General features: G+C 39.6%; 2 protein-coding genes across 6 annotated transcripts in view; one reads left to right on the top strand and one right to left on the bottom strand.

Annotated features, from left to right (window-relative positions):
- Positions 1-12,433, top strand: part of LOC106084671 (elongation factor-like GTPase 1) — a 605,724-nt gene that overhangs the window by 502,310 nt on the left and 90,981 nt on the right. The window lies entirely within an intron of this gene.
- LOC106091329 (protein giant-lens) overlaps positions 1-12,433 on the bottom strand; it is a 92,376-nt gene that overhangs the window by 74,709 nt on the left and 5,234 nt on the right. For all 5 annotated transcript variants that reach the window (XM_059360516.1, XM_059360519.1, XM_059360517.1 and 2 more), the window contains exon 2: positions 8,561-9,850. In XM_059360516.1, the coding sequence (XP_059216499.1) occupies positions 8,561-9,142 (582 nt within the window). In that variant the 5' untranslated portion in view covers positions 9,143-9,850. The remainder of the gene's footprint in view (positions 1-8,560; positions 9,851-12,433) is intronic.

Here is a 12,433-nt window from a genome sequence, read left to right as displayed (position 1 = left end):
TATTTTATTTTATTTTATTTTATTTTATTTTATTTTATTTTAGTTTTCTTTTATTTTACTTTATTTTATTTTATTTTGTTTTAATTTAATTTGATTTAATCTAATATATTTTATTTATTTTTTTTTACTTTACATTATTTTATTTTGTTTTATTTTATTTATACCGCCTGCATTTCTATATACACCGCTTCTATGATATAAGCCTATTCAATTTTTTTTTATCATTTTGTCCTAATAATAATGTTTTATGTTAAGACAATCTATATAATTTAGCGCTTTTTGTGCAATGTGTTATTTTTTACACCTGACTTTTTAAGTTGTTTGTTTTTGTTGTTGTTGTTGCTTGTAGCACAAATTTCAAGGAACAGCTTTAGCTAGCAAAACCAGCTACAAAAGCTTAACAACCATAATAATGATAATAACAATAGTTATAAAACAAAATGCACTTTGTATACTGACACATTGATAAGTTTTTTTATTGTTTTTTTTCGCTCGTAACTGCAGACGTTATTTTTTCTTATGCAGCCCACGCTAAAAGTAAAACGAAATGAAAAATGTAAAAAAAAAACAGTCATTGCTAAAGGAATTGGCACAGATTTCAATTCTTTGCTTAAACACCTGCCGCAGGGAGTAGAGAAAAATTGGAGAGTTAAGCCTGAGGTTATGCAATGATCATATAAATCATCATCATAGTAATGATATATGGTGTTGAAGTATGGTGGACGGTAATCTAAAACTCCGAAGGCCACTGTAGCGCAGGGGTTAGCATGTCCGCCTATGACTATGAACGCCTGGGTTCGAATCCTGGCGAGACCATCAGAAAAAAAATTTCAGCGGTGGTTTTCCCCTCCTAATGCTGGCAACATTTGTGGGGTACTATGCCATGTAAAACTTCTCTCCAAAGAGATGTCGCACTGTGGCACGCCGTTCGGACTCGGCTACAAAAAAGGAGGCCCCATAGCATTGTGCTTTAACTTGAATCGGGCCGCACTCATTGATAGGTGAGAAGTTTGCCCCTGTTCCTTAGTGGAATGTTCAGGGGTAAAATTTGCATTTGATATCTGTAACTCCACATCAGGAAAAATTAATGTTAGTCTACTTGTATTGCCCTTAGCCGGACTTCTGATCACTTGTGGTTAGATTTACCTGTAGCAGAGTAATTTGTAAAAGTGTTTTATTTGTTTTTTCCCGGTCTTCGAACAAATTCCCCAGGTCTGCAAAATTGGCGTTGAAGTTTCGCTACCAAAACCTGCTGAAGGCATGAATATACTCAAATTTTTCCGTGAACATTTCATTTAGCAGCAACAAAAAGACTTTCTGATATCAATGAGGACTGTTCAATTCAAGTTTAAGATCAATTGCCGTGTTCTAACGGAGTGTCGCCTTTTGCCCATAGCCACTCACTGTAGTTCCAGTTCCCTCTTAACACTCTACCCATTTACTTGTGCCTCAGTTTGTTTGTTTCTTTGTAGCCCCAACAAAAAGAAACTCAACATTAGAACGATCCAATCAAAACAACCTCTGGAATGTTGTTTTGCAAATAAATCATGTTATTTCTTTAGATCGTTATTGGTTCTAAAAATAGACAAAAACATCATTATAATCTAATCTTAAATGCAAAACGGAACAAAAACAAACACAACAGCAACTAAAACAAAAAAAAAAAAAACAAAATAAATAAATAATACAATGCTATTGGCATTATTTGGTATGTATTAATACGGGCCGCTCAATCGGCCGTCCGTCCATCCATTCATACCAACATCCCTCCACTCAACCATTCTTCATTCATTGGTAGGCAGGCAGAAAATTATAGAGACAGCCTTTCAGACAACCTTTCGCAAAAGCAACCAAACGAAAAAGTGAGCATTAAAACATATGCCCAACTTTGTTGTTGATAATATTTTCATTGTTCATACCCATATCATTGGGCCAGAAACCCGAAAAAAGGCGAAGACGAAACGTAAAAAAAACTTCTTAAATAAAAACCAAGCCAACACTCATAATAACTCTGTGGATTATTTGTATTTGTATGGGAGTGAAATGCCGAAAAGGCCCATTGAGAATTCACCAGAGCAACAAAGTCAAGTCAATATTCAATATTTTCCAATTTATATTCGCAATGAAAATTTGGTCCCCTTTAAAAATGCCAAGTAGGGGGGTGGAGGGGGAGGACCATTGGTATATGTATGTGCTGTTGGTTAATTGGTTGATGGTATCTTCTACACAAAGAAAAAGGATTCTAGGTTAGGTAAGAGTGGCAGCCTATTTCCAAACAGACTCACTTGGACAAGCCAGGCATTCAGTGTCATAGGCGGAAATGCTAACCTGGCAGGAGACTAGGGTAGTAATTATACCCAAGCCTGGAAAGGGCGCCAAAAGCCTACAGACCTAAAGGGTGATTTTTTTGAGGTTAGGATTTTCATGCATTAGTATTTGACAGATCACGTGGGATTTCAGACATGGTGTCAAAGAGAAAGATGCTCAGTATGCTTTGACATTTCAACATGAATAGACTTACTAACGAGCAACGCTTGCAAATCATTGAATTTTATTACCAAAATCAGTGTTCGGTTCGAAATGTGTTCAAATTTTGACAAATTTTGTTCAGCGATGAGGCTCATTTCTGGTTGAATGGCTACGTAAATAAGCAAAATTGCCGCATTTGGAGTGAAGAGCAACCAGAAGCCGTTCAAGAACTGCCCATGCATCCCGAAAAATGCACTGTTTGGTGTGGTTTGTACGCTGGTGGAATCATTGGACCGTATTTTTTCAAAGATGCTGTTGGACGCAACGTTACGGTGAATGAACACATTTCGAACCGAACACTGATTTTGGTAATAAAATTCAATGATTTGCAAGCGTTGCTCGTTAGTAAGTCTATTCATGATGAAATGTCAAAGCATACTGAGCATCTTTCTCTTTGACACCATGTCTGAAATCCCACGTGATCTGTCAAATACTAATGCATGAAAATCCTAACCTCAAAAAAATCACCCTTTATAAGCCTTACGTCCTTTTTACTCAAAACTGGGGAGCGTATTGTGGACACCATGATAAAGAGTAGCATATCCAGGGAATTGCTCAAAAATAAACAGCATGCCCATGTCAAGGGAATATCAGTGGCGATAGCCCTGCAGGAGGTTGTGCATTAAAGAAAAGAATCCTTCGATGCCAAGACGTAAACATTGGCTGCATGCATTGCCATCGAGGGGGCCTTTAACAATGTGCAGACCCACACACTGATCCATACCTAGGACCAGTGCCGCGAGGAATAGGTCTTTAGAGACTGGATTAACCATATGCTAAGGCACAAGTGGATGAACTATGGGTCCCATGACATAAATATAAGGGTAAAGGAGAAACTGGGCGCGTCACAGAGGAGCATTTCATTGCCACTCCTATTATTACGGGATTTGAAACCGTCTGGTACGCTGATGTTGCTGTAATGGTAGCATGACATAAGGCCCAAATGCAATAGAGCCCCAAACGGAAAATTAAATAAGACCCCAATCTTGTAAACGTGAAACACAAAGTTCGATTATTGGGGTTTAGGTTAGATTGAAACGGGGGTGCAGATATTTTATAGCCACTCCTATTATTACGAGATTTGAAGCCGTCTGCAACACGGATGTTGTTATAATGGTGGCTTGACATAAGGCGCCAATGCAATAGAGCCCCAAACGGAAAATTAAATAAGACCCCAATCTTGTAAACGTGAAACACAAAGAATGAATATTGGGGTTTAGGTTAGGTTGAAACGGGGTGCAGATATTAATCCGCCCCATGCCACTATGGACATACATCTAAGGCAGTAATCTGCTTGTTATGCGCTCTAAAGACTAAAAAGGCCCCAATGCAGTAGAGCCCTAAACGGAAAATTAAATAAGACCCCAATATTTTAAACGTGAAACACAATGAATGATTATTGGGGTTTAGGTTAGGTTGAAACGGGGGTGCAGATATTAATCTGCCCCATGCCACTATGGACATACACCTAAGGCAGTAATTGGCTTAATGAGCGCTCTAAAGACAAAAAAGTAAACTCGAAAAAGAAAATTTTAAGTACGGCCGGATCGGTCGGATAACTATGAGCACCACACAGACTGGAACTTTGAGCTCCGACATGTGTGGTGTCCATCGTTACCACGGGAAGCATAGCTGAAAGCTACCGGCCGCATCCACAGGTTGCGGATGGTGAAAAGCTCTGTTTGCGGAGTAGCTGCAAATGCGGCCACGGGCAGTCAGCGATTTTTGAGAGGAGAGTCTCAATGAGGAGTCAGGTGGCACTGGCTTTTAATTAAATACTAAGTGCCAATGGTACTCGAGATAACGAGGCGAGTTATTGGAGCCTTCAAATAACCAATGGCCAACATCAGCGTCTGTTCTCAGGTTAGGGGCGGCTGGAGGCGAGCCTCGGATCTTGGAGCAAGCGGCTCGCCACAACGAGGGATGCATGTGCAATCCCACAAAACCCATGCGGCGCAGACACAGATACTACCCGTGTTGTTATATGGTTCTGAGGCATGGGTACTTGTGAAAGCAACTGAGGCAGTGCTTGGAGTATTTGAGAGAAAGATTCTTCATAAAATATATGGACCAGTTTGCTTTAATGGAGAATATAGGCGACGTATGATCCCTAAGCTGTATGACGACGAGAGCATAGTTACACGCATTAAAATACAACGGCTGCCTTGGCTAGGTCATGTTGTCAGAATGGATGAAGAAGCTCCGGCAAAGAAGTCTTTTGAGGTCAAACAAGGTGGTACACGCAAACCGCGAAGATCAAAGCCCGATGTGATCTTTCCATCGGGCTTTTGATCTTCCCGATACGCGTGTACCACCGTGTTTGACCTCAAAAGACTTCTTTGCTGGAGCTTCTTCATCCATTCTGACAACATGACCTAGCCATGGTGGGAGACACCTCGAAACTTGGCGTCAGAGATTTTAGAATGAGCGCAGAAGATCGAGGCGCTTGGAACGCTATTCTACGTTCGGCCAGTGGAACAAATATTCTGTCCTAGCCAATAAAATTAAAGTAAGCAAATAACATCGAGTAGCTCTCATTATTTGTGCTGCGAGAGACCGTCCTCCCACCGAAAATTGAGAAATCTTATTTTATGACGTGTTTCAGAAAAAATTGGACAATTTTTTTCTTAATTTTGACGATTTTTCTTGAAAAACACCTGGCAGCACTGATTGGGAGTAACAATTCCTTAATTTCAAGTAAAATATATTTCTCCAAAGGAAAATTTTCCTGAAAAATTTGCAAAATTTGTAATCTTTGGTATAGTTAGTACAGATCTATTTTGGTTGTTTAGCCTTCTTAAATTTCTCTTCAAAATGTGTCTCTTTGCAGTAAGCCGTTAGAAAATAGTAACTTATCAATAAATTTCCTTCAATTTAGTTAATTTTAACTATCACATTTTCTAAGTGTACCACATACTATTTATTCATTTCATTCACATGATTGTAGTGTTCGTGGCTTGTTATTTTTCTTCTTTCCAAAAAGAGGCAAAATTTTCATTAAATACTCAAGCTCAATGTATGCGAGCATATTTCCCCAATAGTGTATAGAGGCATTTCGGCTTCCAGCATCGCCATCATCATCATCATTTTCATAAAAAATTCATATGGATTCAATGAAATATGAAATGTGTTGGAAGCAAAAATTTTTCATTCATACCAACCCCCCACAATCAATGATTATTGTTGTGGTTATTGGATGAGACTACATTTGAAAATTGCTTAACCCCCATTTGTTCGGTCCTACATGAAACATTGAACAGATATCATGATTAATATATGAAATTTTTTTTTGCTATTGCCATCAAATATTCTTAATTGTTTTTCCTTTTTTGTTTATTTCCATTTCGGCGTTTGGGTAATGTTTTCCTGAAAAGTTTTTGGTCACATTACCAAAATTGTTGGGCAATTGCAATTGAAAAATGACAAAATTGTCATGAATTGTTATTTGGGAAATTGTTAAATATGTGTATCAATTTTCAAGGCACTTTAGTAAATGGGAATTTAATTTTCCGAGTAGTCAAGCTTAATATGAAGCAATCTTTGGCAAGAGAAAATTCTTCCATTGGCTGCCTAGATCGTGCGATTTAACGCCTTAAGACTATATTTTGTAGAGCTATGTGAAAGCTCATGCCTATGCAGACAAGCTCGCTTCAATTGACGCATTGGAAGACAACATTGAAGCATTAATTCATGAGATACCGTCCGATATGTTGGAAAGAGTATGCCAAAAATTAACTAAGCAGGCAGTGAACATTTGAGGCGCAATCACAGCCTGTAACAAAATTTAAACAAAAATTAACATGAACAGAAGGACAGACGGACAGACGGACGAACATAGCTAAGTCAAATCAGAATGTGTTTCTGAATCGGGCGGTATGCTTGTTAATGGGTTAATCTCTCTTCCTTGTAAGACAGTAGTGGTGTAGGGTATGCAAATATTCAAAACTTGCACACGTTTTTCCGTACTCACCTTAAGACGTCACACGAAACATCTTATGCTGAATTTTGTAAGGATCGGAGCAAAATTGTGGATACTATAGACGTAAAAGCCATTTCGGATAAAACATATAAAGGGTGATTTTTTTGAGGTTAGGATTTTCATGCATTAGTATTTGACAGATCACGTGGGATTTCAGACATGGTGTCAAAGAGAAAGATGCTCAGTATGCTTTGACATTTCATCATGAATAGACTTACTAACGAGCAACGCTTGCAAATCATAGAATTTTATTACCAAAATCAGTGTTCAAGCCATATGAAACTTCTTTTTCGGAATGCATTGGTAACTCATGTTCAGCATGTGGCTGTTCTTCATCTCAAATGCGACAATTTTCCGATTGAACACAATTTTTTGAAAGAAAAAACGGTAGATTTCTATCGAGCTACGCCACTGAGTACGAAATTTGATAATAATCCCAGCAACGAAATCGGTTAAAAAATAAAGCTTTTATGGGCTTTAGACCCTTTATTGGCAAATCGCTCTATATGGCAGATATATCTTAATATAGTCCGATCTGAACCATATTCAGGTCAGACGTCGGGAGGCTTAAACTTACTCACCTTTAAAATTTCAGCGAAATCGGTAAAAAAATACAGATTTTATGGGCTTCAGACCCTTTTTCGGCAGATCGGTCTATATGGCAGCTATATCTGAATATAGTCCGATCTGAACCATATTTGAGTCCTATGTTGAGAGGTCTGAAACAACTCACTGTTTCAAATTTTAGCGAAATCGGTTGAAAAATTAAGCGTTTATGGGCTTCAGACCCTTTATCGGCAGATCGGTCTATATGGCAGCTATATCTAAATATAGTCCGATCTGAACTATATTCAGGTCAGATGTCGGGAGGCTTAAAATAACTCACCGTTTCAAATTTCAGCGAAATCGGTTAAAAAAAAAAGCTTTTATGGGCTTCAGGCCCTTTATCGGCAGATCGGTCTATATGGCAGCTATATCTAAATAGAGTCCGACCAGAACCATATTCAGGTCAGATATCGGTAGGCTTAAGCTTAATCACTTTTTCAAATTTCAGCGAAATCGGTTGAAAAATAATGCTTTTATGGGCTTCAGGGCCTTTATCGGCAGATCGGTCTATAGGACGGCTATATCTAAATATAGTCCGATCTGAACCATATTCAGGTCAGATGTCGGGATGCCTTAACGTACTCACAGTTTCAAATTTCAGCGAAATCGGTTGAAAAATAATGCTTTTATGGGCTTCAGACCCTTAATCGGGAGATCGGTCTATATGGCAGCTATATCCAAAAATGGTCCGATGTGGTCCGTTCCAGAACTTAACCATCGTGCATCAAAAAGTCGTATCTGTGCCAAATTTCAGCACAATATCTCAATTTTTGAAGGCTCTAGAGTGATTACAACAGGCGGACAGACAAACAGATAGACGGACTGACACACGAATATCGTTAAATCGGTCTTAGAATTTTACGACGATCCGAAATATATATACCTTGTAGGGTCGGAATTTGATATTTCGATGTGTTGCAAACGCTATGACTAAATGAATATACCCCCTATCCCATGGTGGTGGGTATAATAAAAACAAATGCAATCCCTTGCTGCTGATACCCATTTGCAGCAGCAAAGTATGGCACCCAACCAACAACAACAACAACAGCCAAAGACCATCAAATGGGTTATAAATTATCAAACAATTTGCCAGAGATCACATTGGGGGTCAAAGTTATAACACAACGAAGAGAGAGAGAGGAGCAGAAGCAAACAAAAACAGAAAAATTAAATGGATCTGTTTTTTAATTAAATACAAAAATAACAAAATAAAAAAAAAAAAACAACGAACGACAACAAGAACATCAATGAAAAGAGTCGTAAAAAAACAGCAGCAAAAATAACAAAAGAAAGAAAAAAAAACAAAATAAAATAAAACAACAACAAGCCCCTATATTAAACAGCAACAACATTTCTGTTGGAGCCATCGTAAAGATGGGTTGTTGTTACTGTCGCTGTCGCTGTTTCTGTTTCTGCTGCTGTCAGAATTCATGGGATACTTACACCGACTTGATACAGAATCCTCACATCCTTTGGGGCACGATTGGCCATAGCACCGCCGGCTATGCTGCCTGAAGCTCCAGCACCTGAGCTTGGTGGTAATTTATGATTTCCTGTTTGATCGTGATGGCTTTTTTGCTGTAGCATATCCAACATTTGTCGCGATCTCCTGCGATCTAATTGATTTGTTGTTGTTGAGCTTGTTGTTGCTATCGTCGTCGCAGTGGCACCACCATCAGCCGCCGCCGCCGCCGTCCCTGTTAATGTGGCGGCTGCTGCATCTTGCAAGGAGGTTAACATCTTCAATTCTGGCTCCTCAAATATTGGCGGCGACTGATGCTGTCGATGGCCATTGTCGTCGCCAATATGCGGCATTAATGGCTTATGCATGTTGCTGCTGAGACTGCTGCCACCTGAGAGGAAATGCTGTTGACCATTGATGGTGGAATATTCCAGATTCTTATGCTTCAAATCACTGCCACCTGCTGCGTTGGGAGTCAGCTCGTAGACCTCCAATGGCAGGCGCGTGCTATGGCAGGCGATTATGATGTGTGCGGCCAACACAAATATTGTTAAACTTAACATTTTCTGTTGTTGACTGAATGTTGCTGTTGCTGGCAAGTGCTGAAGCAAGTGAAGCTTGTGCCAAGCGTTGTTTGTTTATTGCGCAAGAAGACCACCTCCCTGACTTGGAAGATTGTGCTGTTCTGTTGAGATTTGTGTGTGTTTTTTTTTAGATATAATTTTTTTTTTTTTTTTTTTGGTTTCAATTCACTCCTAGACAGCTGGCTGGTTCTTTGTTCCCAAGTGTGAGTGGAGTGCTGCCAGTGAAGTGTATAATTGACACTTTCAATTGTAGCCAACTGTTGTTGCTGCTGCCGCTTCTAGTAGAGGTACTTCTACTATTGCTGATTGCTGTTGCTATTAACTCGTAGTTGTACACCTTGAGCTTTTCTGTTTTGTTTGTTTTTTTATTTGGCTTTGTAACAAAAATTAAATTTTAAAACAAAAAAACATCAACCCCATAGCATACAAATATTTATTCTGTTGATTGTTCCACTGTGTTGATTCTGTCGTTTTCGTTGTTCTTTTTTTGTTTGCCAAAATTTTCTTAGCCACAACAAAAAGTTTTTTTTTGTTTTTGGTTTTTGTTTCAGTTTTCTGGTAATACTTGAGTTTTCTTTTATTTTGTTACAAAATTTGATTCTACAGGGACATTATTGTTGAATCTTATGTTATTTCATTATGTTAGTCAATTTTGCATTTTATCATAGAATATTTGGTTAGCTGTAACTGAAGGTTCAAAAAAAAAAAAAAATATTAGAACAATACATTCAGTCATACCTTAAAAGGACAATGCATAGTAAAATTTAACGATTATTAGGTTCAGTGGCCTTTTGACCCTTACGAAAGACTCATGAACACAGATGTCTTTGACTAGACCAGCTTAGAATAACACCACACCAACTTTAGTTGGAAGTGACCTATTGACCTATTCGGATGACCTGGGCTACAAAAACGACTATGGGCTGTTTTGAAAATTTTAAACCATTGGAACGGTGTGGGAATAGAACTTGAACTTAAGTTTTTAGAAATCTTAAATCATACAAAACGAAGTAAAAATATGCTTAGTATGGCCGAGCTACATCTTGGGAACCCACCACCATAGATTCTGCTAAAAATTTACACAATACAAATTTAGCGCATGATTTTGGTCTACACACAAATTTTCTGCCCAACCAGGTCATAATTAAAGCTTCTAGCAACCGAGCAAGCATAATTGAGAGATCGTTTTATATGGGAACTATATCAGGTTAAAAACCGATTTGAACCTAGGTTAGATTAGGTTTAAGTGGGAGTCTGCCATCAGACTCACTTAGACGTTTTCGTCCAATGTGATACCACAGGAACAGAAGAAGGAAGATGCCTTTTAGTTCCTACCGTTTAACCATGCAGATCGGTTGAAAAAGCCCAATAACTTGTGAATGTTCACATCCGCTAAATTAAAGAGGTTCCCAAAGAAATGAGAACCTAAAGGGGAACTCCTTCTGACTGCTAGTGCGCGACACACACACACTGAAGGTGTTCCATAGTCTCCCATGCGGTTGGGAAAATCCGCATCGTTGGGTTGCCGGGCCATAATGGAGTAAGGGGAAATGAAAGGGCAGACGATGTGGCTGTGAAGGCCAGAGAACTTGGTTAAGCCGAAGCCTTTCGGGTCGACGCAGTCCGAGTTAAGCTCGTGATCGACAAATGCGCATGCAACAATGTGGAACAGAGAAACGGTGGGTAGGAAGGCGAAAATCCTATGGGGAGATCCAGATCGTGAGAAGACGAGGCTATTATTGAAAGAAAGCAAAAAGGTGGTCAGTATAGCTATTGGTATCACAACGGGACACATAGGACTACGAGCTCACTTATGTAAAATCGGTGCGGCAAGTGTTGGCATGTCTAGGCCATGCGGGAAAATGATGAGACGTTGGAGCATTTCCTTTGTCATTGCCCGGCTTTGGCGTCTAACTGATACCGGCACTTAAGATGGGGACACAACACCAGACATGAACAACTTAGGGGAGTGGCATGGAAAGCAATTAAGGATTTTGTAAGTTGCACGGAATTCCTAACTTAAAAATATCTGTTAAGAGGTTACTTTGTAGTTTTTAGAACGCACAACAAGCCGATTACTGGCTTAGGTGTATGTCCATAGCGGCATGGGGCGAATTAATATCTGCACCCTGTTTTCAACCTAACCTAGTCTCTTCTTCTTCGATGTCCTCACTTCTGCTTCTGCAAAAATCGTTGCTCGCAACCTTCAGTTTGTCAGCATGTTTTCCGATTAGACAGTGGCCTGTCATGACGGACACAATGACTGAGACAAAGCAGTAGACCTCTTCAAGTCTAGATTAGGCCACATAGTCTATAAATTATAATTTGTTGTCCTTTGGGCCAGGTCCTGAAAATTTAGCTTACATGTCGCTAGAAGCATACCCACAGATTACAGCATCCCTGGAATGTGTGGGGTAGTTCCTAGTCTCGCAAGCTCGTCCGCTTTACATTCCCTGGGATATCTCTGTGGCCCTTCAAGTCTAGATTAGGCCATATAGTTTGGGAATGCTCACAGCCCCCTTTTTGTGACCATCTATCAATCGTTGCGCTTCGGGCCTGGTCCTGAAAATTTAGCTTACATGTTGCTAGAAGCATACCAACAGATTCCAGTATCCCTGGAATGTGTAGGGTAGTTCCTAATGTCGCAAGCTCATCCGCTTTACATTCCCTGGGATATCTCTGTGGCCCTTCTAGTCTAGATTAGGCCATATAGTTTTGGAATTCTCTTAGCCCCTTCTATGTGACAATCTATCATTCGTTGTCCTTCTAGCCTGGCCCTGAAAACTTAGCGTACATGTCGCCCGAGGCATACCCACAGATTCCGGTATCCCTGGCATGTATAGGTTAGTTCCTAGTTTCGCAAGCTCATCCGCTTTACTGTTCCCTGGGATATCACTGTGGCCCGGCACCCAGAACAGATGAATTTTGAACTGTTCAGCCACCTCGTTGAAAGATCTGCGACAATCGAGGGCAGTTTTTGTGTTCAGAAATAGATTCTCCAGGGATTTAATGGCTGACTGGCTATCTGAGAAGATATTTATGCCAATCATCGTAATGACATTATATCTTAGCCATCCCACCACTTCCTTAATTGCAAGGATTTCTGTTTGATAAACAATGCAGTGGTCGTGTAATCTATGCGATATGACCAGTTCTAGATCTTTAGAGTACACCCCAAAGCCCACCTGGTCGTTTAGTTTGGAACCATAACTATAGAAGTCTATGTAACTTCTGGTATATCGTTGTTCCAATCGGTACTATCAGGAATAG

The sequence above is a fragment of the Stomoxys calcitrans genome, chromosome 1, assembly GCF_963082655.1.
Source record: "Stomoxys calcitrans chromosome 1, idStoCalc2.1, whole genome shotgun sequence".
Taxonomy (NCBI): Eukaryota; Metazoa; Arthropoda; class Insecta; order Diptera; family Muscidae; genus Stomoxys; species Stomoxys calcitrans.
The sequence above is the reverse complement of the archived record's forward strand: the minus strand, read 5'-3'. Positions and strand labels throughout refer to the sequence as shown.